The sequence below is a fragment of the Emydura macquarii genome, unplaced genomic scaffold, assembly GCF_026122565.2.
Source record: "Emydura macquarii macquarii isolate MOO-44397 ecotype Brisbane River unplaced genomic scaffold, CSIRO-AGI_Emac_v2 contig_2924, whole genome shotgun sequence".
In the NCBI taxonomy this organism is placed as follows: Eukaryota; Metazoa; Chordata; order Testudines; family Chelidae; genus Emydura; species Emydura macquarii.
Window position 1 is genome coordinate 1,433,985 of NW_027133061.1, and position 25,695 is coordinate 1,459,679.

At 49.3% G+C, this 25,695-nt stretch overlaps 2 protein-coding genes across 2 annotated transcripts in view; one reads left to right on the plus strand and one right to left on the minus strand.

The window, feature by feature from the left end:
- Positions 1-1,039: 1,039 nt before the first annotated feature.
- Positions 1,040-21,512, minus strand: MEX3A (mex-3 RNA binding family member A). Its single transcript, XM_067569407.1, has 2 exons — positions 21,020-21,512; positions 1,040-3,591 (listed from the first exon to the last, which is right to left on the minus strand). Exons 1-2 carry the CDS (start codon positions 21,510-21,512, stop codon positions 2,486-2,488), a joined length of 1,599 nt encoding a protein of 532 aa, XP_067425508.1. The 3' UTR covers positions 1,040-2,485.
- A 2,693-nt stretch (positions 21,513-24,205) lies between these two features.
- LMNA (lamin A/C) overlaps positions 24,206-25,695 on the plus strand; it is a 108,654-nt gene continuing 107,164 nt past the window's right edge. The window contains exon 1 of the mRNA XM_067569397.1: positions 24,206-24,334. The gene's annotated coding sequence lies outside the window, so the exon portion shown is untranslated. The remainder of the gene's footprint in view (positions 24,335-25,695) is intronic.

Genomic DNA, 25,695 nt, shown 5'->3' on the forward strand with positions numbered 1-25,695 from the left:
GAGGGATCTCACCGATGCATACTGGGGACAGCCCAAAGCTCATGCAGCACGCAAGCCCTCATGATTTGAGTCAACAGGCCCAATTCGCCATTGTCTGCAGTGCTGGTGTAAATGAGGATACGAGCAAGCAGCTCTAAAATGCTATGGCTGTGATTTGGTAGCAGTTTTATACTTTCTTTGCACTGCTGTAAATGACTGCATAAGCTGCAGAGCAATGGAGAATCAGGCTGCTTAATGTTTGTTAAAGCTGTGGGGGGAAAGAAGAGGGGTCATATAACTTTGACCTGACAGTGTTCCCTTTAGTACATTTTCTATCAGCGTCCGCTGCAGAACCTAGAAGCACAGTGTTCCGCCTCCTTCTATCCCCTGCCCTGGATAACAATTCACCATCAATGCAAAATGTTGTAAGTACAAAATTTCACACCCCTCCACCTAATATCTGAAGATCATACATGGACCTTTACCAAGGTTAGAGTCCAAACAATGGCCTGCCTCAGTATCAGCAATCCACCCCCATATGTGATCGAAGGATGTCTCGAAAAAATTGTAAAGGGGCTCAGCTGGGGGCGAGTGGCAATGAATCAAGAGGAAGAGGGGATAGTCCCAGGAAGCACATTATGATGAAATTAAAGTCTCCTGTAACTGAGGGAACATCTCTGGCTATTTTTATGTATTTATTTTTGGCTGTAGAACTGTCTCTCCCAAGGTGCTAAACTCATCGGTCCACAGTTCTAAATCAGGGTCCAGGATTCGAGAGTAGAAGTAATTTGGGGGTAGGAAGAGAGTAGGGTTGGGGGAAATATATATATATATATATATAGATAGATAGATAGATAGATATAGATACTTGGTAGGTTAATCCAACGCACGTAACTTTGCCACCACGGCAATTTGGCATCCAGGTACCAGTTGAACAAACCTGATCACGTTAAGATGCTGGATTATGATTGGTGTTGAGGCCAGATTCGAAGCCTGTCTCTCCCACTTCCCAACAGTTTAAAAAGTATCTGATTTAACAAAACCAGGAGTCTTCAAATGATTAAAAGGATGTTCAACAAGGCAATTCATTTATTTTATTTTTTTTTTGTTTTGTTCTGAAAAAAATATAATATATAAAAGTGGCAACCTCCGGAAGATCCAGGTTAAGGACAGTTGAAGAGGTTTTGGTCCATAAAGAAATACTTTCTTCTTTTTTTTAAATTTTCCACTTGGTTTTGGGTAACAAAAGTTTTGGTCCAGTTTAAAAACAACGACGACAAAATTATATATATAAACTCGTTTTTTTTGCTTTCTGTCAGGATGCATGTTGGTTTCAAATGGGCTCATCGCCTGTATTGCATGATCGTCTTTCTTAGGTTTTGATGCGGTATACTTTCTTAAAGAAAAGAATGTTAGCTTGTGTGTGTGTATTTATTTTAAGAAAAGAACAATGCTGTGTGTGTGCACGCAGAGAGCTGCAGCGGGCATCACTTGGAAAAAGCAAAGAAGAGTGAATTATGGAAATGTGGAAGTCAATCCTCACCCTTGGATGGGAACTTAAGACTGGTTTTGAAATACCCTGTTAGTGACTCCTGATTCATCTGATGAACAAATCCCTGTTCGGATTAAAAAAAAAAAAAAAAAAGTTCCAAACTCCGCGGTGGCTCAGAATAATAAAATAAACGCTAAGCACCCAGTGTGACGCCTATAGGTTCTTCCAAACCTTCTTCAGTTTCACCGGCATCATTTTTATTTTTTTTTTCAATGTTCTTTTTTTAGAAAAAAAAGGAAAATAATAAAGTTCTTTAGCTGCTGTTTTTTTTGTTTTTGTTTTTTTTTGTTTTTTAAATCTTTGAGGTAATAGAGTTGTGCCCTCGTTCTAACAGGTTCCCAGAGGTTGATGTTTTTTTCTTTCTTTTTTCCCCCTTTGCCATCTGTTTTCTTTTCTTTCCGTTTGTTTCTTTCCAAGCTCTCGTCTGCTGGTTGGTTTGATGTCCCCAGGGGGGAGGCTTCAGACCAAGTTAAAAGATGAAGTGTGGGTGGTGGAGCAAGAGCTGTCGGGGAAGCCCCTCACTTCTCACGCCTCCACCACCCTCTAGTCCAATAAAGATGACCAAGCATGGTCAATGCAGAGGAGCTGAGAGTCCCATCTTGCCACCAAAAAAAATTAACTAAACCACTTTGCTTACGAGATCCAAGTGTGCGTTCAGAGTAATTGTTTTAAAAAGACTTGGTAGGCTGGAGCATTGTTTGCCCTTCAAAATTTCTGGCTTTTCTATTCATTTTAATTTATTATTATTCACTTATTTTTTTTTAAAAAATAACGTACATTGCTCGTAAAATAATTTCTTTCTTTCTTCTTCTTCTTCTTTAAATTAATTATTTTATTCTTTCATTCATTTGTTCATTCTTCAGATGTCATTATTATCATCATCATCTTTTTATGGAACTCCCTCCCCCACCCCATTTCTGTCCCATCCTCCCCCCACTGCCCTGCACTGTCTCTTTAAGAAAATATTCTAATGGCCTGAGTGGCTGCAGCATGGCAAACCGGGCACTCCGGATCGGTCCTCTCGCAGATCCGCACAGCGCACTCCATGCAGAAGAGGTTATGGCCGCACGGCACTAGGGCTGCCGTCACTTCGCTTTCAAAGCACACCATGCACTCCCGGCTGCTGGAGATGGATGTCCGGGCAGTGGTGCTGGCTCCCAGTTTGGAAAACCCTTGCAGTGGTTCCCCTTGAGACCTTCTGGGGAGCCCAGAGAGGTTAGGCTCTTGGATAGAAGAAGACGGAGAGCGATGTGAGTTAGGATGGACTGCACCAGTGCTGCTGGATCGCTGTTGCTTAGAGAAGAGCACTGAGACGGGGTTGGTGTTTTCCTGCCCGGCCCACATAGGGGCGCCAGAATCCGGCACCCCATAATACAGATCTTGCTTGTTCACACCGTAGTTGGGAAAGAGGTAACCGTAATTGAAGTCATTTTGGTCGTTCAGTCGAGGTGTCTCATAGACCGGGTCCACGGAGCAGTCACCGATGCACCCAAGGCTGTTCTGTCGAAAGGTGGAGAGGGGCTTGCAGCCTGGGGCAGGCGTGTGGACCCGCCACGCCTCTGAGTAGCGGTTCTCCATGCCTGAGTCAGGGCTGCTGGACAGAAAGTCGTTCTCGTTGTTGTACTCCAGGATCTTGCCCGTCCTCACCGCGATATGGGTCTCAATCTCCTCCCGGGCCCGCTCCACATTGCCCGGTGCCCCCGTGATCTCAAAGACGGGGTCCCGGTCCCGGCTGGGTGTGATGATGTAGGTATTGGTTTGTTGCTGGATCCGCTTGATGGTAGCCCCTTTGGGACCCACTACCAAGCCCACCACGCGGTAGGGTACGCGGACCCGGATGGTGACTTGGCCAGGCAGGGTAGGGGCACTGCCAAAGGTGGTGCCGGCCTTGTTGCGGGAGGCCCGGATCATGGAGAAGTGCTCGGCGGCCGAGATGATTTCCCGCCGCGCCATGGCAACATCCTCCCGCCGCCCTGTCACCATGAAGACCGGCTCCTCACCGCGCACCGGGGTCTTGATGTAGGTGTTGGTTTTTGCCCTCAGAGCTTTGATTTTGCAGCCTTGGGGAAAAGCAAAGACAGAAAACAAGGAAAAGGGATTAGAGTCAAGGCCTTCTCCCCAACATCCTCTACACAAAACCCAACTCGGCGCCCAATTTTCCCTCAAGCCCTACCCTTAGGTCCAGTCCCGCCAGGGACCGAGCTATCTTCCACTCAAGGCTCAGACCCGTCAGGGATCTAATGGTCTTGCCAGTAGCCACACAAATGCCCTTCATCCCCTGGGCCCAACTCCACCAGGGGCCGAATGACCTGATCCATATATTCTACCCCCCAGGTCTGTGTGTCAAGTGACCAGGCATCCAGATTTTCATGGTCTCTCCGAGATATTTAGCTCAGCAGCTTCCCCCCACACTCCTCCCTCCCTGGCAGGGGGTGCTGAGTAGCACTTCCCCCCCTCCCCCAAATATATCTGTTGAGGGAAATTTGGGACCCTGGGACATTATGTTTGCTGGGGCCCCACCCTCTCCCATTTCCTTTTCTTTTCACAAGCATTAAGGTGTTTTGGGGACCCGCTGACACGGGGCCCTGGTACAACTGTCGTCCCCCCCACGTCAACCTGCCCTTGGCAGCCAGGCAGAGGCTGGTGACCCGGGGGGGGGGGACCATCTTCAGACCGGCAGCCCCAGCCCAGGAGAGGTGGGGGCTAGCGCGAGCACTGGGGAGGAAAGCTTCACTTCACCGCCGCAGGGGGTGGTCCCCTGATGAGTGAGGACTGGGGGAGCGGACCCAGTTGTGTCCCGTCCCCCCCCACACCGTTCCCCTTCCCCCACACACACGGATGAGGGAGAGGTCCCTGGGCTCACCCCACACACACTGGGGAGAGGTCCCCACCCCTTCAGACACCTCAGACCTCACCTCACCTCACCACCTCAGACCCACAGTGGGGAGGGGGGGAGAGGCCCCCCCACTGCAGATACACAGTGTGGGGGGGAGGGAGAGGCCCCCACCCCCTCAGGCAGTCAGTGGGGGGGGGAGAGGCCCTCATCCCCTCAGACACAATGGGGAGAGGTCCTCCACCACACACAGTGGGGAGGGGAGGGAGAGGCCCCCCATCCCCTCAGACAGTCAGTGGGGAGGGGAGGGAGAGGCCCCCCATCCCCTCAGACACAGAGTGGGGGGGGAGGGAGAGGCCCCCCATCCCCTCAGACACAGAGTGGGGGGGGAGGGAGAGGCCCCCCATCCCCTCAGACACAGTGGGGGGGGAGGGAGAGGCCCCCATCCCCTCAGACACAGAGTGGGGGGGGAGGGAGAGGCCCCCATCCCCTCAGACAGTCAGTGAGGAGGGGGGAAGGGAGAGGCCCCCACCACCTCAGACACAGAGTGGGGAGGGGGGAGAGGCCCCCATCCCCTCAGACAGTCAGTGGGGAGAGGCCCCTCACCCCCTCAGGCAGTCAGTGGGGGGGGGAGGCCCTCATCCCCTCAGACACAGTGGGGAGAGGTCCTCCAACACCTCAGACACACAGTGGGGAGGGGGGAGAGGCCCCCCCATCCTCTCAGACAGTCAGTGGGGGAGGGAGAGGCCCCCATCCCCTCAGACAGTCAGTGAGGAGGGGAGGGAGAGGCCCCCCATCCCCTCAGACAGTCAGTGGGGAGGGGAGGGAGAGGCCCCCCATCCCCTCAGACACAGAGTGGGGAGGGGAGGGAGAGGCCCCCATCCCCTCAGACAGTCAGTGAGGAGGGGAGGGAGAGGCCCCCCATCCCCTCAGACCCACAGTGGGGAGGGGGGGAGAGGCCCCCATCCCCTCAGACAGTCAGTGGGGAGGGGGGATAGGGATGTGGGGAGGGAGAGGTCCCCACCCCCTCAGATACACAGTGTGGGGGGAGGGAGAGGCCCCTGCCCCCTCCCCCCATAAACACTGCATGTGCAGGCCTCAGCAATCCCCCTGCCCCACAGTGGCTCCTGGCCCCAGCCCCCCCCCCCCGTCCCTGTCCCAGGGCCTGGTGTCCCATCGTGTCACCCTGAGAACCCTGCCCTCTTCCCTAGACACTGCCTGGGCCTGGAGGGGGTTAAACGGCTCCCCCAGCGACGCAGGACTGGGCCTGCCTAACGCGCTGAGGGGCTGGAACCCTTCATTCCCATCGGCGCTGGCAGCCCCCATCCCACTGACTCCCCAGGGCCTCGACTGCAGGTGAGGGAGGCTCAGCCCCGCTCAACTCCTGAATGAAACGCTGGGTGAGGGGGATTGTTGGCGGTGCAGAGGTGGGTTGCTTGAAGAGATGGGTCTAAAGGAGGGAGCAGGGGCTTGGCAGAGGAGTGTCCCGGCTTCGTGACAGCAGGAAGGAAAGCATGAAGCAGGGAGCAGGAGGAAGAGGAGAGGAAGGGATAGTGTCGATGGTGGGCCTGGGTTCCCCAACCAGCCACTGGGAAGGCGACATGAAGCCCCCTGACATAAGGGGATAAGGATGATTTAAAGCCTTGAGCGCAGGGTGGGAGGACCACGGACGGGGCTGAGAGTTTGGGCTGAGGACCGGACAGGAGGACAATGGACTTTGTTCCTCCCCCCCAAAAAGGGGTGGAATTAAAACACTACCTGTCCAAAGGGCTGAGTTGCAGGAAAAGACTGCCCATTGCAAGACTGGAGCAATCACTGGCAGGGGACACTGCAGAGGAAAGAGCTGCTATGCCACATCCAGCAACGAGGGGACGTGCCAGTGGTGAGTCTTGTTTTATTCATTTAGATGGACTACGTGGACCCAAAGAGTTAATGGCGTTAACATGACGCTGTCACTGTCCCGCATTAAACAGTGTTAAACAACCCACCGGGCTTTGGTATATGGAGCCTGCTTAGTATCATAGCACACATGCTAGGAAATTCACGCCAAAGGTTAGAAATGTATTGATTGAAACACACAAAAGGAAAAGAATCAAAAGAAGGCAAAAAGCGTTGGAAGTGAGATGGAGTGATTATGCAAAAACAAACGATCAAAACCCATCAAAACCTCTTTGTAAAGATGGTGAATATTGGTTAAAGTCTTTTATTCTGTCAAACAGTCATTGGTGGGGAAGAAAGGATTAGTTATGGTGTTCAGTTCTGAGTCAGGAATGATAGCCCCACCACTGAAGGGAGAGAAGGGCAAGATGGGGAAAATACAGCTTTGGTTGATGTTTTTAGGGTACAGGGCAGCTACTCAGTCAGGAATGGATGCTTTAGGATGGCAGGTCAGCTGTGACAGCCGTTGCTCTGGACCCTGCCTCACCTCCGATTGATCTGGGCAGATCCCTCTCAAACCCTACAGGGCTGAATGGATCCTTTATGTCATTGTGCTGTGTAGTGCAGTTGACTTCAGGATCAGGTGAAAAGCTGAGAGAGAGAGAGAGAGAGAGAGGAAAGAAGGAAGATAATGGGGACAGAAAGACACATATGATGGAGGGGAAGACAGAGCAGGATCTCTCATGTCTGAGCCTAGGGTCCTCACTGGTGCAGCAATGATGCTCAAGCGTCCCCAATGGTGTATCAAGGTAAAAATCCCTACACTGCAGCTGCAATAGTTGTAGCAGTCCTCTTTCTTCCCAAGTCTCTTTTTAGTGCCCCCAAAAGTATAATGGGTGGAATTGTCCATCCTCTCATTATTTGCCAACCAATTAGGCCTAATTTCTAAAGCACCAGTTTTGGCCCATTAATTTCTGGTCCCCTGCTCCTCTTGTTTACCAGTCATAGTCTTAATGCAGTCCTTGGGTAATATCAGTAAGCCTTCTCTGTTTAAATTAATTCAGTCTTTCTGTCTCCTTAAATCTTTTCTTAAAACAGTTTTATATGACAGGTCATTGTAACAATTCATGAACCTTTACCCACTTTCCACTGGCTAGGCTCAGAGTTATTACAAAAGTGAAATTTTACAGTGACATTACCTATTATGGTAGCACCTCGGGCCCATCCCAAGATTGGAATCTATTGTGCTGGGTGCTGTATAAATACATGGTGAGGGACAATCCCTGTCCTGAAGAGTTTACAATGTAACTAGACAAAGGAAGGATTATTATCCCCCTTTTACTGATGGGAAATCAAGAGAGATTAAGTGATTTGCCCCAGGGCACGCAGGGAGTGTGTGACGGAGTCAGGAAACCAGATCTCCTGTGTCCTAGCCCAACAACTCAGCCACAAGACTGTCCTTCTTTAGGGTGACCAAGTGTGAAAGATTGGGACGGGGATGGGGGGTAATAAGCACCTATATAAGATAAAACCCCCACTATCAGGACTGTTCCTATAAAATCGGTACATCGGTCACCCTAGTCCTTTTTATAGGTGGGAATAAGGGATATTTACTAGTTGAAAAACAACTTTGTCCTTTGTAAGTTAAAGAAAAAATTCTTCCTGGGGGTATTCCTGTAGGACATAGATTCTAGTAAAACTCCTTTTTACAAGCAGATCAACTCTGGGGACAAATCTGATCAGGCATTGGTCCCTTTGAAATAAAGAAGCCGGGGAACTGGCAAGCTCAAAGGGGATTGCGGATGGAGCCTCTCACTTCTAAGCCACCCGTTCAAATCCTGTCCATGCTGGTAGTGACCCAGTACTATTACTATTCAGAGGCTATCGGGTTCCTTGTGAGAAATGAGTTCAACAGGTCTCAGCCCAGATCCCAGCAACACAAAAACAGCTGTTGTGATGGATCCCTTGTTGTCAGCCTCAGCGGAGAGGCCCAGAATTGAATGTGCTACAGAAACTGAGCTCCCCTCTCAGTCATAGAGATGATCCCCTCAAGGTAGAATTGAGGCACATTGGAAAGCATGGAATGTGTGGGGTGGGGAGCGTGGAATCTTGCATTGCCACTGCTGTGTTGGTATTGAAAACCTGCAGCTGAACAGCTCTGCCCGCACCCTGAAGTTCCTGGAAAGACCAGTCACGGGCCACGTTTAGGGCTCCAATGGGCACATGATCTCACCAGCTGGATCCGCAGCTTTTGTCCCAAGCTGCAGCTCACCTAGAAATCCCTCTTCTCTTCACTTTAACTAGGGCGAACCCTTCCCTCTCCCACTGCAGCATCAAGCCTGCAGGTAGCCAGCAGCAGCGCCCCCGCAGCCCAGCCCATCGAGGGGCAGCTGCTCCTCTGCCTCTCTGTCTTTTCTGCTGGAACGGTGGAGTAGCAAATCTTACCACCTTCAAAGCCCCGCTGTGAGGATGTGCACAGAGTGGGACTTCATGACACCTGGACTCTGCCCATGCGCCCCGAGTCCTCCTGTGGAATTGCATCAAATCTGCAGCATCTGCTGCCATAGAGGGGGCAGGATTTTGCCCTGGATGAATTTCATGTGGGTGAGATATGCAAAATAAATAGGCCTTGCAGCTGATGGTGAATCGTGAGCAGTAGCAGGGTGAGTTTTTTTCCCATGCCAATATCCGAGAGGAACCCCATCAAGACGCTGAGAGAAGAATTAAACCTCCAAAGTCCAGTCTCTCAGCTCATCTGCTGAGGCTGCCTGGCAGGCTGGTGCTTTTCCTGATATGGACAGCTATCTGCTCGGGACTGGACTGGGACCCACCGTACTCATTCCACACCCACTGAACAGTTGTGAGGTTTCTGGTCACTATTGACCTGGGTGAGACTTACACACCATCATAAAGGGGAAAGTGTGTCATACTTTATGACCAGTCCCCTCTCCCTTGGTCAGAAATTGCTTCCTCTCTTTCCAAAGGGCAGAGAAAGGAGATTCATGATGGTTTGATGTAGGAAGGAGCCATGGTATAAACAGCCTTATACCAGGGAAAAAATTAGATCTGAAGATGATCATTCCCCCCGGCCCCCTCAATACAATCTGCAGTAGGCAAACAGGGTTCTTTCCAGCTGCAGTAGGTTGGCATAAAGCGTCTCAGTTACCGTTGATCAAAAAAGGGGGTGTTTTCAATCTGCACCGGTCTGCTGATAGGTGAACACAGAGGTTTCAGCTCCCAGCAGAAACTGTGCAAACTCTAAACCCAACTGCCGCTCACCTGCTTGCCCGTTCTGTTACAGCTCCAAAAGCTGGATCCGGATCTTGAGTATGCCTGAAACTCAAATGAGATCTAGAGGTAGGAAGGATTGCCTAATGGGTAGAGCACTGTGCGCCAGAGATCTGGGATCCATTCTTAGCCTTGCCGCACACTGACCTTGGACAAATTATTTTGGGTACAATTTTCAAATGCACGCAACTGACTTCAGAGACTGAGGCCCACTTTTAAACGTGATCTAGGGTCTATATCCATTGATTTTCAATGCACTAGGTTCCTAAGTCACTTTTGGAAAAGTGACGTAGGGCCAGATTTTTTAAAGGATTTAGGTGCCTAAAGATGCACACAGCGAAATTTTCAAAAGAGCTCAGCCAGCCACTACGCACCTACCCGTATCTTCAGCCAAATAAATACTTTTAAAAATCTGGTCGGTAGGCTCCTAAATCACTTTGGTACTTTTGACAATGTTACCCTTCATCACCCCTATGCCTCTGTTCCCAGTCTGTAAAAATGGGGATAATCTTTCCATACCTCACATGGGGAGTTGTGAGGCTAAAACCCAATAACAATTATGAGATGCTCAGATACTACAGTGAAGGCCCAAAAAGTACTAGAACTAGACAGACCAAGAACTAGGTGTTAAAGGTATTTAGGAGTCTAAAGATGCAGGTAGGCCCTAGTGGGATCTTCAAAAGCATCCAGGCACCTAACTCCGCTAAGTGCCTATGTAAGTCACACTACGTGCCTATCTGCACCGCTAGGGGCCTAAATACACCTGCATTGGCCTGAGTGGCGCAAAATGCAATGACATCACATGGAAAAATAACCAACGAGCAGAGGAACAGTGGAGTTGTGGTTAAGGCACTTGCCTGGGACTCAGCCCTATCAGGCACAACCCAGCTGGAGCATTCTCGCCCTGAACTCCAAAGAAAACTTCAGGGTGCCCTATTCTCTGCTGTGCCAGGCCTTGCGCCGTCATTTCCACCCCTGCAAACCAAATCAGAACGGTAGCGCTTTGCACCAATGCAAATGACTGCATACGGTGCAGGCAATGGAGCACCTGGCCCAACAGGGCTACTGGTGGAGCAAGTCGATGAGGCTCTGACCGACATTCTGTATAGTAGAACAGCGAGAGCTCTGCGTCACCTTAAAGACTAACAAATTTATTTGGGCACAAGCTTGCAAAGAACTCTCGCTGTTGTGCTAAAAACAGACTAACACAGCTACTCCTCTGAACCGCTCTATTTGGAGACTGCCCTCCAGCACCCCTGGAACTCCCTCTCCTGGAAAATAAGCGAGTTCCTTGCCTTCTACTGCCCTCAGGTCCCAACCTCCTTTCCTCCCCTGACACTGTACCTTTAACAAAAACACGGCCCACCAAGAAATGTTCTGTACCCAAGAAATTGGGACTCAGCTCGCAAGCAAGAACATTATTTATATAAATCCTAATAAATAACAGCATCTCACTGAGCCAGGAATTCCAGACTGGAGTGTGTCTCACAGGACGCAGGCTTGTTGTGACATCATGGCATTTACACAAATGTAATGCTCCCGCTGCCACGGGTCAGCAGCAGGGATCCAACCCTGAACCTTCAATGCAAGGCTACCCCACTTGAGCTAGAAGGAGAGCTCATAAGAACGGCCGTACTGGGTCAGACCAATGGTCCATCTAATCCATTATCCTTCCTGGGTCAGACCAATGGTCCATCTAGTCCATTATCCTTCTTCTGACAGTGGCCAAGGCCAGATGCTTCAGAGGGAATAAACTGAACAGGTAATCATCAAGTGATCCATCCCCTCTCACCTATTCCCAGCTTCCGGCAAACAGAGGCTAGAGACTCTGGGTAGAGCTACTCTTTAAAAAAAAAAAAGAGAGAGAAAAAAGACCTGCAGCAGCAATTGCAGCGTCAACTGACTTGGGCTCCTGCAACAGAGCTAAAAATAGCAGTGTATATGTTCCCGCTCAGGCTGGAGCCTGGGCTCTCAGTTCCACCCCCTTCACTGGGTTTCATAGCCCCATCAGGCTGAAGCCTAGAACACAGACACGGCTAGTTTTAGCTCTGTAGTGGAAGCCCCAAAAGCCCGAATCAGATGACCCAGGTCCTCAGCATCACTGGCGCGGGATGTTTTTTGCACTGCAGATGTACCCTCTGTCGGCTGGCAACAGTAGTAGGCTAGTTATATGGTTCAGCCACTAGATAGGGCTGCATAAAGTGCACTGGACCACCGCATCAGGCTAGTCCACCACTGTGTCACGTGGTCATTTGGGCTGCATTAGATTGCCTGGCAATGAAATGCGATGACACTACATTGAAACATCACCAGTTAAAGAAAGAATAAAGAAAGACCCTGGCCTGGGACTCGGAAGGCAGAGGTTCAAATTCCAGCTCTGCCACAGATGCTCAGGGTAAGTTAGAGAAGGTCACTTAGACTCTCCATGTGTAAGATGGAGAAGATTTTCCTCTATTTAGGGCAGGGCCTGTCTCTTACTATGCATCTGTACAGAGCCAAGCACAATAAGTAAGGTGACAACGTTGCATTACACCTATCTCTCTGCCAAGGCATTGATTTCACAGAGCCCCATGGAGGGGGTTGCTAGATGCAACCCTGAGAAAGATCAAGGCAATTCCCAGAAAATCCAGGCCAGAGAGAAACCCTACTGAGTGCTACCTAGCCTGATGCTACTCCCCACTAAGATTGTGCCCTGCAGGAGATTTGCAGTGCTTTGTCCAGTCAAGGTTTAAAATGGCTCACGTGGACTGATTATTATTTATTATTTGTATTGCAGTAGCATCAGTCAGAGATCCGGGTCCCATTCTGCTAGGTACCGGACAAACACAGAACAAAAACACAGACCCTATCCCACAGAGCTTGCCATCTTCGTAAAATTAATTGAGAGCCCCTCATTTTCTATGGAGGATAAACCCACCATTATATAGAAAAGGGCGTTCATGACATTGTTCTGCCTTGGGGTTAACGTCCTCCTATTTGCCTGAGACTGAAGTTATGTTTGCCCAAACACCGTGGCTTTTAGGTAAATAGGGCTGCATCCAAGGAGCAAGAGTCCCATATACATTCACAGTAGGATGTCAGGCATGCACTTGTCAGGGATGAACCTGGGATCTGCTTTCAGGAGACCCTGGAACAATCGTTGCGCAGGGAGGGAGAAAAGATCGAGGCCGAGAGTGATAGGAAACAATCAAGCGGGTGACACAAAGGGTCATGCAGGCAGAGACAAAGGAAGGGTGCTCCATGATGGGGGCAGATGGAAGAAAACAGAGGCAAGACATATACACGAATGGGGACAAATGTAGAAGAGGATCATACCAGCGGGAATGGGTGGGGAAAGGTAGGGATTGAGAAAAGGTTACAGAGGAAGAGCAGAGACAAACAGTGAGGGGGGGGGGGTGGGAGGGATGCAGGGGCGGGGAAGGAGAGACACTCCGAATGGCAAAGGGGACACAGGCAAGGAGACGGCATAGGGAAAAGGGGGAGGGAAGATCTAGAAACGGACAAAAGGACGCATGGTGCAGTTGATGGTGTGAGAAGCAGGGGGAGGAGGGAGGGTCTCAGAGCGGCCTGCAGACAGGAGAACTAGCTTTGCAGAGGCAGACAGATGGGGGAACCTTTGCTTTAAGCTGAAAAACACAGGAAACAAGGCTGACCAACACCCCAACCATTAAGCCAGCAGGACCCCTCACAGTCCAACGGGCCAGATCCTCAACTGATGTAAATCAGTGTAGTTCCACTGAAGACAATGAAACAGATCCTCAGCTGGTGTAAACTGATTTAGTTATATTGTCTTCCAAGGGAGCCATGCTGCATTACACCAGCGGAAAATCGGGCCATTCTTATATCTGATTTATCCATTTATCCCTATGACAGAGCCCTGATCCTGAGCCCAGTCCTGATCCTGATCTCACTTTATACCAGTGTAAATGGGGGTGTAACCTCCACCGACTTCAGGGGTGTTGTGCCCCATTTTCAGCAGCATAAAGCAGGGTCAGAATCTGGTTTTACTTCTATTCATCAGAGCTGGAATAAGCACTAAGGGTGGTATCTCTTCCCCGCAACACACGTACACTCTTTTCCCCTATTTTTGTCATTCAAGGTCTTTCCTCGTCTCTAACTAAAATTTAAAAACAACACAGAACAAACCCCTTTACTTAGTGGATTATTAAAGGGGCAGAATTTCCTAATATGCCATTAAGAATGTAAAACTAAGTAGAGAAGAGAACCTCCAGCACATTCCTATAGGGCAGTACTCTTTAAGGCGCCTTGTAAACATCAGCTAATTGATCCCTGCCAGCCAGGTTTTTTTATTGGGAAGGGAAATAAGCCCTGCTTGTCTATACTAGATTTGGGGTTTTTTTTTAAACTTGAGTTAATTGATCGCCAATTAACTCAAATTCACTAACACATTTGTAAATTATTTCACTAAACCACAAACCTTTGTGTACTAGAACAAACCTCTGTGGCATGTCCAGACTTGCATGTACAAAGGAGTTCACTAATTGGAGGCAACTGGTAATCAGTTAACTCCAGCTAAAAAGTCTAGTCTGGCAATATCCATCTAGTCTAGCCATATCCCAAATATGGGTAGGATTAGTGATTAGAAATGCTGGAAGACTGGGATGAAATGAGTCAAAGTCTCTTCTCTGTTACCCCAATGTAAGAGCCTGCTCCCAAACTACACTGAAGTTGATGGATCAGAGATTAAGGGCTTGATTTGTCATTGCCCTACATCTAATGCAGTTCTTTACACCAGGGCAGAATGGGTGTAACATGCTACCAGTCTGATCTGATCGCATTTTACACTCCATTTGCATACACTGGTACCAATACTCTTCTCAGAGTTACACCAGTGTGATTCCATTCAGGCCCAATTCTTGTTTACACCAAGGCCCCTTTGCACTACTCTGGTGGCATCAAGGGGGCCTTAAAGTGGATCTAAATTACAGATGCACTCACTTTGGGTGTAAATGCTGATGCAAGGGGCAAGGCAAAAGAGACCCTCAGATCAAGGAGCCAATGGTGCTATACCAATTTACATCAGCGGGTGATCTGGTCCTGAGGTTTTTAAACAGATTGGATCAAATCATTATAGGTTTTTACACACACACACACACACACACACACACACACACAAAACATAAATAATCTCCACAGATAAAAGTTTTTAGCCTGATTTCCATTCAGACCGCCCCTTCATGCCACTCTGGTGTAAATTACATGCGTATGGACCCACCTTAAGGCACTTTTACACTACCAGAGCAGCGTAAATGGGCCTCAGAGAAAATGAGGACCTGGCCCCTTGTCTGTAATATTCATAAAATTAAAAGACACCTGTAAAACAAACAAACAACCATAAAATATATCTGTGTGGTGAAACTTTGTTTGGTTGCTGGTGAAAGTTGAGCTCAAAACACGTAGACAAAGGCACCAGAACCATGCAACCATTAAGTATCTGTGGGGTGAGATTGTGCTGCTGATAAAAGCTGTATTAAAAAACACATACACACAAAGCACCAGAAATAAATAACAACTAAATCTCTTTGCAGTGAGGCCTTAGTGTGCTGATGATGTAAGCTGTGTTAAAAAAAAAACCCAACACCACACCATAAAAAAGCAATCACTGAATTTCTGTGTCGTTGAGGCCTTTTTGCATAGCTGATTGAAGTTATTCAACCCACACACACACACACACACATGCACACCCCACCCCAAGACACCACAAACAACCACCATCTTGTTGTGTTGCAGATGGAAGTTGTGCTAGAGAGAAACCCAACCTCAGCAGCAGTTGTCAAACAGCAAGGCATCATCCTACCGGGTGGGTGTGTCACTCTTGTGCCCGCATGGCGCAATCCTGACATCTGACTTTGTCACATGTTTTAGACCTTGCTGGCAGAACAGGGCAAGGAGAACTGCACAGGGATGGGGGGGCTGCCAGACAAAGGCAGGAAATGCGGAGGGGGCGGGGAGGGATCTGGACTCTGGATGGAGGGGACCAAAGACCAAACAGCAACATGTTTTCCTATTGCCCTAGATTCCAGCCACCCACTCTGCAATGAGGCTTATTTGGTCAGCAGTAGCATCCAGCAACCAGACCCAACACATGGAAAATTCCCTTTGTCTCTCTGGGCCTCACTTTCTCCTCCTGCCACGCACTTTGGGTTAGGTTCTTAAGAACCACCCAGGGAAGATCCCCCTCTTGTGTCTACTGGTGTAAATCCAGACCAAACGGGGCCTGATTCTCCTTTACACTTGACACTGCTCAGGCACTCACTGCAGTTTACACCCACTTCAACGCCCTTTTGCACTGCCAAAGTGAGAATCAGGCCCCGCTGCACCAAAAGGAGCTAAATCTGGGATTTCCACGGCAGAGCAGACAGCAGGATCTGACCCCTTGTTGCTCCCCTGGTGCTTTAGATACACCTCCACATGGGGGGGAGGGAGGAGATATAATCATCAGGCTTCCTCAGTGAAAAGGCTCCCTTGGACTATTTTTAAATGCCGAGAGCGTTAAAGCATGTTCAGAGCGACACAAAGAGCCCAATCACCTGGGGTTATGGAGGGCCTCTTGTTATTTGACTTCACCTCACCAAGAAAGCATAATTTATGTTAAGCTCCCCTCTCAGCATAATCTCGTCTCTGTTGACAACAGGGCTAGTAAGAGCAGGCTGGAAGATGCTTCACTGGTGGGTCTCTCCGGATGTAGGGAGTAATGATGCTGCCATTGCTAATAAAATAATAATAATTATACCTAGGTCTTATAGAGGTCATCTTTTCTCAGATGGGTTGGGAGCATGGAGTTTGCAAACCCATTGCTCCGAGCATTAGAAAGCAAACTTAATCCTCCCCATCCCCTCCCTATCCATACAAAGAAACATGACTGCATATCAGCTCAGGATGCAGATTAAAAACTGCCCTCCTTGGTGTCTCCAAGCCCCTAGCTAAACCCCAGCCCACCTTCCCCACAGGCAGGAGTGGCACCAATTTACCCTGGCAGAAAATTCAGTTCCTTGCCTCTCTCAGACCTTTCCACAACTGGGCGCTGGGCTCTGCAGTGAAGAACCCAGGTGTCTTAGCGGCTCAGAATTTTGTCTCATTCAAAGTCCAAGGCATGTGTAGCGAGGGGTCACATCCCTAGCTCCCTTCCACTCTCAGCTGGCATCAGTCCCCTCTCTGACAATCTCGACACCCTGGGCACAAGAGCCTTCTCCTTTGCAACTCTGGTCTCTCTGCTCTTTGTCGTCGCTTCAAAGTCACCTGCAAACCTACTAAACTTCTCCCTTGCCCTCTGCTATGAATTTTGTGTTTAACTTGATGAGCATATTCAGCGCTAGGGAGCAGTTTGTATGAGTGTTGCCGATACAAAGGGAGGCTGGACGGTGGAATACACGAGCCATATAGTAATTCAAAGCACCCTAGAGCGGACCCAGAATAGGTGAATATCTGAACAGAGGGGTTCAGAAAAAACATAAAGGGATCTCTACACACCTCAAACTCAGCAGAGCCGGATTCTGCACATGCTTCATGTACAAAAGTGGTGAGCAGGGGGCTTGGGTCCAAGAAGGGGTACATGCAGTGGGTTTGCACCTCCAGTGGCCACAAGCCGCCAAGTAGGGGTTTGCCTAGGAATCATTGTTCCCACTCCAATGGGAGGGGAAGGGAATGCCTGGCTGATTCTAGGGGGTGACTAGGGGGTGGATTCTGCCTCCCCTCCAATCCCTGTGCACATGGGAGTTCATAAATGCCACTCTCAGGGAGCATTATTATTTTGCTCCCTGTCTTTCCTTCTTTAGTTTCCTTCCATCCACTCTCATTTAAAAAGGCAGGAACTGGCTCATTACTGATCTTTGTGGCAAGATGTACCTGGCCCTCTGTACCTGGCCAGCCAATTCCTCCCCAAACCAGGCTCTTCAGGTCAGAAGTCAGTGTCCTAGTGACTTAGAATCTTGTCCCTTCTAAAAATGCACAGCCCACGTCGCCTGGAGTTGCATCACTAACAAGGCTCAGCACAGCAACTGGAACCACTGCAACTCAAATGCAACTGGCTCTTTAAGGGCATATTAACAGTTCCTATGAAACATGCATACCCACCAAGCACAAGTTTATTTCCTGAAGCATCTATCATTCAAACTGGATCCACCCCTCCTGCTCCCAAATTAAACCACTTTGCAAATAGCACTACAACCATTCAAATAAAATTATATGGGGCTTGAGTCTCATTTACACTAAGATCCCTTTACATTGTTCTAGCAGTGTAAAGTGGGCATAAATTGCACTGCCAGAAGTGTGCAAAGTGCCCTTGTATGTGTATATTTTTAATAAGATGATTGCACTTTTGACAGCTGGGAAAAGTTTAAAAAAAAAATCAAGCAATATAGCAATCTATTTAATTGGAACAATGTCAAGTTTAAAAGAAAAACAACTGGTTTGGATTAAAAAGCCTGAAACAAGTTTTTTTTTAAAATTGGATATTTATATCTCTTTTCCATACATTTTTATCTCCTGATCCACAGATATCCTCTGCTTGCAAGCAATGATTCCCCTTTAATGTATCACAGGCACGCATAGGCTCCATCCACTCCATTTAACAAGGGACCTCTTATTTATAATCTTCATGCAATGGGTTCTCTAGAGACTCCAGACAGGCCTTTCAAAAGAACTCCACACCCATTCACCAAAGCAGTCAGGTTCTCAGAAGTGTGTAGCACCCAACAGCACCCATTGTCCTCAATGGATGCTCAGGTCTTTTGGAAACCTGACCTCCCCCATCATCTAACCTTCCAAACAAAAAACAGACCCCCAAGGGCATCACGTTAGGCCTTAGAAAGAAAGAAAGAAAATCATGAGGTAGATCCTTAGCTGGGGTAAATCAGTGTGGCTGCGTAGACTTTAATAGAGAGAAACTGATTTAAACCAGCTGAAAAATCTATCCTGTTTACTTTAGATGGAACAATGCTGATTTACCCCAGCTAGGAATCTGGCCCATGGATACTTTCCAATTTCCCAGACATTGGAACCAACCCTCCCTCCCCCGCCAGGCAAAAAACCTAGTGGGAGAAATGCAGCAGGTTTCTGCATTTCCTTCCATCACTCCATTCACAACAGACACACTGGTGCATATAAAACAAATCAAAACACACCCCTCTGCTTTAGAGTTTGGGTCAGCAATGCTACCCAGACAGAAAACAACACAGCATCTTCCTGGCATCACAGATACATTTCCAGTTTTGATTTGGCCTAACAAATCTCTCTCTCTTTTAACTTTATTAAACAAAGGGGGCCAGATTCTCCATTGCCCAGCACCCTGTGCAATCGTTAACACTGATGCAAACACAACCCTACGGACCACGCTCACTCTGCTCCGGTGCACATGGTGTGGGGCGACTGAGAATCAGGTCCAGGAAGATCTCCCTTGGTAGTAACATACCCTCACAACCCCTCTCCTCTCTATTCACAGAGACGCTGGGCCAAATCTGGAGCTTGGTGGTATGAATCAAGAAGCATAGATGCTGGAACTAGCGGTACTGCCGCCCCCCCCCCCCCCCCACTTGAAGTGGTTTCCATGATATACGGGGTTTAGTTTGGTTCAATGAACCCCCACGATACAAATTGTTCCAGCATCCCTGAACCAGAGTGAAATCCATTGACTAGGAATTGCCCTAGGTTTACACCAAGATCAGACCCGAGGCACTTCTGCCCGTGCTGGGGTCCTCTCAAGGCAGCAGGCACCTTGCTGATGGCAAAAGGCCTAAAACATGCCTTCACAGGAGAAAGTCAAGCCACCGAGGGCCCTATTGTTCCAATAACATGTTCCACTTAACGATGCACAACCATTAGTCATTCATATTTCTCCCTCTCTTCTCATCACCCTCCCTGATCCCCCCCACCTCCTCCTCTGGGAGCATCAAGCTCAAGAAAAGACCCCTTTCTGGCTTCCTATTCTCCCCCAGTGTGTCAACAGTAAAACTCCCTGCCAATGCAATTTTGACTCACAACCCAGGAGGCATCTGGGTTTTGAACTGCAGTCTTTACCAGTCACACTGCCAGTGTTTCAAGTTACTTGTTTAGAAAAATATATATATATCCCACGTAGCCATACTATCCTCCCCCCCCCAACATAAAACTTCTCTGGCCAGCCTTATTAATTTTAACCCTGCCTTGGCACCAGTCTGATGGCTTCCAGTGATTCCTTCTACTTGGAAGACAAGGGGGAAGGGGGGGGGTGGACCACTTAGGAGTGGGTGTGGTGTATATATATAATTTTTTAAAGCCCTCCTCCATTCTACCTCGCTTCGAATGGAGCCCGTAAAGAGAACAAAAGCATCACTGTCAAAGAGATTCTGGTCAGCTCTGGGGGTTTGGGGGGGGGGAGTGTAGAAAAGGAGGATGGAAATAAAGAATAGGGACAAACAGGATTGTTAAATTCCAAACCCTCTAGTCACATGATTCCAGAAAGAGTTCAACTTTCATTAATCTGTTATTTGAATCCTTTATAGGCCTTAAAAAGCCTCCCCCCTCAGCACAACCACAAGCCCGGAGCCCAACAAAGGGGATTTTTCCTAGCCTCTCTGGAAGGACTGACACGAGTCCCTGGCCGGAAGGTGGGGTGGAAGAGAGACATATTTCACACCAGGGAAGTAGCGAAGGAGGGTTTTGCGAACAAGCGGGATGATCTCACACACATTCCTCCAGATTTCCTCCTGCCGGATTTTATAACAACAAACAAACTCCTGAGTCGCTCTCTCCCCGCTCACACAGAGAAGTCATTTTCATTTCACTCGGGGGCACAGGGATCAGAAGTAAGCTTTATTTATCCGGAGCGGGGGATCCAAATATCCCCTCCCCCCAGTTGTTTCTTGGCATGATGAAATGCTTTGGAGGGTGATGATGGGGAAAGGGGAAGGGAAATGGGGGGTCGGGGGGGGGGGGGGGGGAACGACCTGCAGTGGCCATTATTCATAACCGGGGAGGGCGGGTGCAAATAATACTAGGAGATGCTCCTCGTTGATAACAATGGAAGAGGAGGCCTCAAAATTGGGGGGGGGGGGGCAGAGCTTCTCAAGTGGGCACTCTTCAACTTTAAAACCCACTTCGAGTGCCCCCCCCCCGACACAACAAACAAGGGGAAACTCACGGGGGAGGGGGGACTTAGGGGGTGCCAACTGAGCGGGTGCTTTAACTTTTACCACTTCCGTGCATTCCCCCCCCCCCCCCGCATCTTAACAAAAGAAATAGGTGGGATGCGAGAGGGCGAAGATGGGGGGGGGGGGCGGCGGGGAGAGAGGAAGCAAACAGGAGGCAGAGTAATGGGGGGGGGAATAACTGAGTGGGGGGCGGGTGTCTGGGAGGGGGGGAGAAGAATCGGGAGGGGGGGAGGTAGGTTACGGGGGGGGGTTGCTCGATGGCGGGGGGGCCACGGGGGCCGTGCACGCTTGGGGCACAGACAAAAGCCCTCCCCCCCCCCACGCTGCCGTCCACCCGCGTACCTTGCCTGCCCACTATCTCCGCCACGTGCTCGGAGCTGGGCACCGGGACGCACTCCGTGGTGTTGGAGCTGCTCTTCAGCCGCAGCTCAGCCTCCTTGTACAGGGCGCACAACTTGGGCTCGGCGGCGCCGGGAGCAGCGGCGGCCGAAATGGTGGCGGCGGAGCCTTTCGGGGCAGGCGGCGGCGGGGGCGGCGGCGGCGGGGGCGGCTGCTGCTGCTGCTGCTGGGGCTGCGGCGGCTGGGGCTGGGGCGGCGGGTGGTTGTTGTTGTTGTTGTTGCTGTCCTCCGCGCCCACCACCACCACCGCGGCGGCGGAGGAAGAGGAGGAGGAGGAAGGCTCCCCCAGCCCGAGCAGGCACAGCTGATCCAGGGCCAGCTGCAACGCCCGGTCATCCTCCAGCAGCGCCCGGTCCTTGCTGCCCCCGCCGAAGCAGCCTAGCTCGCCGAAACCCCCGTTCCTTTCCATTATCCCTGACACTACCAGGCTAGGCATGGCTAACAAAGACTTGAGAGGGGGGTGGTGGTGGTGGTGGGTTGGGGAGGGTGTGTGTGTGTGTGTGTGTGTGGTGCTGCTGGCGGGGGGGGGGGGAGTGTGTGAGAGAGAGGAGGGGAGTTGGGGGGGGGGGAACAAAGAGCTCGGGAGAGGAAGAGAGAGAGAGAGAGGAAGGGGGGAAAAAAAGGCAGAGGGAGAGAAACAGACAGAGGGAGAGAGAGAAAGGGACCCTCCGCCCACCTCCCCGCTCACTGGCCAAGCCCCTTTCTTTCTGTCTCTCTCTGCTCCTTTCTGTAACCTGATCTCTCTCTCTCTCTCTCTCTCTCTCCCAGGCACTTCCACTCTCCAGCGTGGATCCCTCCCACCTTTGCACTGAAAAGATTCCCCCCCACCCCCTTTGGCAGACCCCGCCTTGGCTTTGAGGGGTGTGTGTGGGTGTGTGTGTGTGTGGAGGGAAAGGCGCAAGGCACAGCACCCGCCCGCGTGTGCAAAAAGGAGGGAGAGAGGGAAAGACAAGAAAAGACACGGGGGGTGAGGGGGGAAAGAAAAAACTCTTTTGTTTTAAATTCCCTGGCTGCAGCATGAAACTGACACTCGGGCGGAGGATGCTGGGGGATGTAGTTTCGCACACAGGCGCACACACCCCCTTTTCCTGCTGCTTCTGCAGTCTAGGAAAGAGGGAGAGACGGGGGGAAAGAAAGCAGGGCGGGGAGGGAGGAATGGATGCAAGAAGGTGAAAAGCTTGGTCTGGTCCGTAAGGCGCTGGCTCAGGACTCAGGAGATTGTCCTTCAGCTACTGGTTTCCCTTGTGACCTTGGACCAACCACTTAATCTCTCAGCATCACAATCCCCCAACTGTAAAATGGGGACAATAATCCTTCCCGATCTCCCCAGGACGTTGTAAGGATAAAATCCATGAGTGACAGCCAGGGGCTCAGATCCTGCAATGATATGTATGGGCGGGGGAGGAAACTAGAGAGAGAGAGAAAACTAGACAGGAGTAAAGAGAGAGAGGGGACCTGCTCTTGTTTAGACCTGTGCAAAACGGGAGTGACTCCACTGGAATCCAGAGGAGAAGCAGCCCCAGAAGCTAGAAGGAGGGGTGAGAAAAAAGAAGCAAGCTGGGAAGGGAAAGGAATACACATACACAGGCTCCTGATTCAGGAACAGGGCTGCATGTGGTTGCTCTGTGCCTGTGCAGAGCGTAACTGATTTCAATGGGGGTCTCCAGGTGACAGAGGAGTCAACACGTTCAGTGCAGGATCGGGGCCCTGTCAAGAAAGCAAGGCAGAAAGAGTGAGCCCCGGAGCCAGAGAAACAGACACGGTCATTTCACTGTAGCCTCCTGCAGCCCTATGTATGAGGCTAATTACCCACTGGACCAATTTACCAAGCATTGTGGTGGATTCTCCATCCCTGATCATTTTCAGATCAAGATGAGATGTTTTTCTAAATGGTCTGCTCCAGGAATGATTTGGGGGGGCAGTTGTCTGGCCTGTGTTAGCTGAAGGGCAGACTAGATGATCACAATGGTCCCTTCTGGCCTTGAAATCTGTGACTAGTGCAAGACGCTACTAGATCAGAATACTCCCACTTCATGAGGGTGTAAATATCCGCTCAGGTTGCAGGGCAACAGTGAATTGGCCCAGGGGAGAGAAAGAGACTAGAGATGAGGGCGGGAGGGGCTGATTCTCCACTGCCTTGTGCCCTGGTCCTTTGTACCACTCTGGTCTGGTAACATACGCACTTTGCACCAGTGTAAACGACAGCACAAGGTGCAGGGGAATGGGAAATCGAGCCCACTAAGACTGTTTCTCAACCTTTTTAAGTAGCAAGTACCCCCTAACTTCTGAAAATGTTAATAAGTACCCCAACACTCAATTTTCCGCTCTGGGAGCTGGGACCAGGCGGGAAGCGGGCAGCTGCCGCCTGCCTCTCTTTACTGGGTGTTTTGCCACGAACCCCCTGCTTGTGTGTACCACAGGCTGAGAAACTATGCGCTAAGAGGTATTGGGCCATCTCAGACAAGATTTTTTTAAACCTCTTAACGGACAGAGACCTGGCCAAAAAAAAAAAAAAAAAATCACCATCTACCAAAAGAAGTGAGATCCTTGGAAAGAAAAGATGAACAACCCTTCTTTCAGATGATTCCCCGATGAAGGATTCCCTCCATGAGCCAGACTTGGCAGAGCTGCTGGGATGGGGGATGGGGGCAAAGGAACTCATGTGCTATTTGCTCCATGCAAAAGCAGAAAACCCTTGATCGCAATAACCTAACCTCCCTTCCCTCCAAATCTAGAGCTGGGGTGTGTGTGTGTGGAAATACAGTGTTCCCTTTTCTTATTGAAATGAGGGGTGACTTGGTGGAAGGGGAGCATTGAAAATCGCTTTTCAGCTCCAAGCCTGCAAAGCTGTTTTCCTCCCCCCCTTCCCCTTTCTTCCCTTTGAATCAAACCAGATGTCTCTCCCATGAAATGAGATTGCATGAGCTCACGCTGAAGAGAGACAATGCAGAGAGATGCAAGACCCCCATTGAGCCACACTACACTGCAGCTTTGGCAGAGGCGACGTCTGCCTCTCTGGCTGAGAGGGGGTGTGGGGGGAGAGCCTTGTTATTGAAGCAGGAATTTGCTGCCCCCACTGTATTTTGCATGATTTCCTCTCTCTCCCTCTCTCTCTCCCTCTCTCAGATCCTTGCAACTAGGTCTCGCTCTCTCTGTCTTTCGGGTTCTGCAGAGGTAGAAGATCTCAGCTTTGCAAATGAACTAAGCAGATGATGAGGGATACTGCACAAGGAAATGTCTCATCCAGTGACTCACAAGGTAAGGTGTTGCTACAGCTTTCTTTGCAACTTTGCCTGGACAGTTTGGGAGTGGGTATTTTGCTTCTTTTCCAGCCAGCCTCCCTGATCCATAGTAAAAAGTCAGCCAGATGCTGAAACACCATCAGATCAGACAGCCCAGCATGTTATGTTTTGCTTCCACATATGAAATGAATCTGATTTTTGTTTCAGCATTTCGTGTTTATGATTTGATCGTAAAACCCTCAAGTATAACAAGAACAAAAAAGCCACCATGTTATATTAAATTGATCTTGTTTTGACCGTGATTTAGAATTGTGTGTGTGTGCGTATACAGACATGCATATATATAAACCTACATACATCCCACAAACACTGTGCATGCATACTCACCTATGACACATGAATATTATATATAATCCATATGTCTATATGTGCATTTGTTTAATAGAGATAGATAGATATTCATATGCTCACACTCTATCACGTCTACACATACACACATGATCTATATCAATTACACAGATGCACACATAGACAGATATATCGAGAGAAAATAAAGTATGTGTGTATATATATAGATATGTAGTGTGTATGTGTGTGCATAATATGTGTATATATCTGTGTGCATAAAGTGTGTGTGTTAAGGTCTGTGAGTGTGTATATATAGTGTGTGGGCATACTATGTGTGTATATTTTTGGGTAAAGTGCGTGTGTGTGCACACATAATACCTATATGTAATTTTTGGGATGAGTGACAGAATATATATCTTTGAGAAACAATGTACTTGTCTTCTAAATTACAGCATTCAAGAATTGTTTTTCACCTGGTCAGAGCTTGATCTCTTTTGAGAGACAGATAACACATTTTGTCTTGAGATATCATTTCATTTTAGGGAGACAGTTTCTCTTCCAATCCCCATTTTATGATCTACCCTATAACTTCAGGAACAGAACCCTGCCCCCTAAAGCAATGAAAGCGGGAGGAAAAAGCACAAAATTGGCGGAAAAATATTTAATTTGGAGTTCTGTCTCTTTGCCTTCTGGTGTCTGAGCCTTTAGGGTCACACTTGGGTCATGTTTTCAAGCTTTTCTCTGCAACCATGAAGGCTAGAAACCAGCTTGGTGTACACTTAAAACTTATATTGGCATAGCTGGGTTGGTCAAGGTGTGAAAAAAGCACACCCTTGACCAACATAGCTATGCTGACAAAAAACACAGGTAGACCCAGCTGTGCCAACAGAAGAAGGTTTCTGTCATTATAGCTGACTTTTTGGGGGGGAAGTGGTGTTCCCATGCCAGCAAAAAAACTGTCGGTGTACGCTGCATCTATGCTTGGGGTTATGCCATTATAGACTCTGCTGTGGAGACATAGCTATAGTC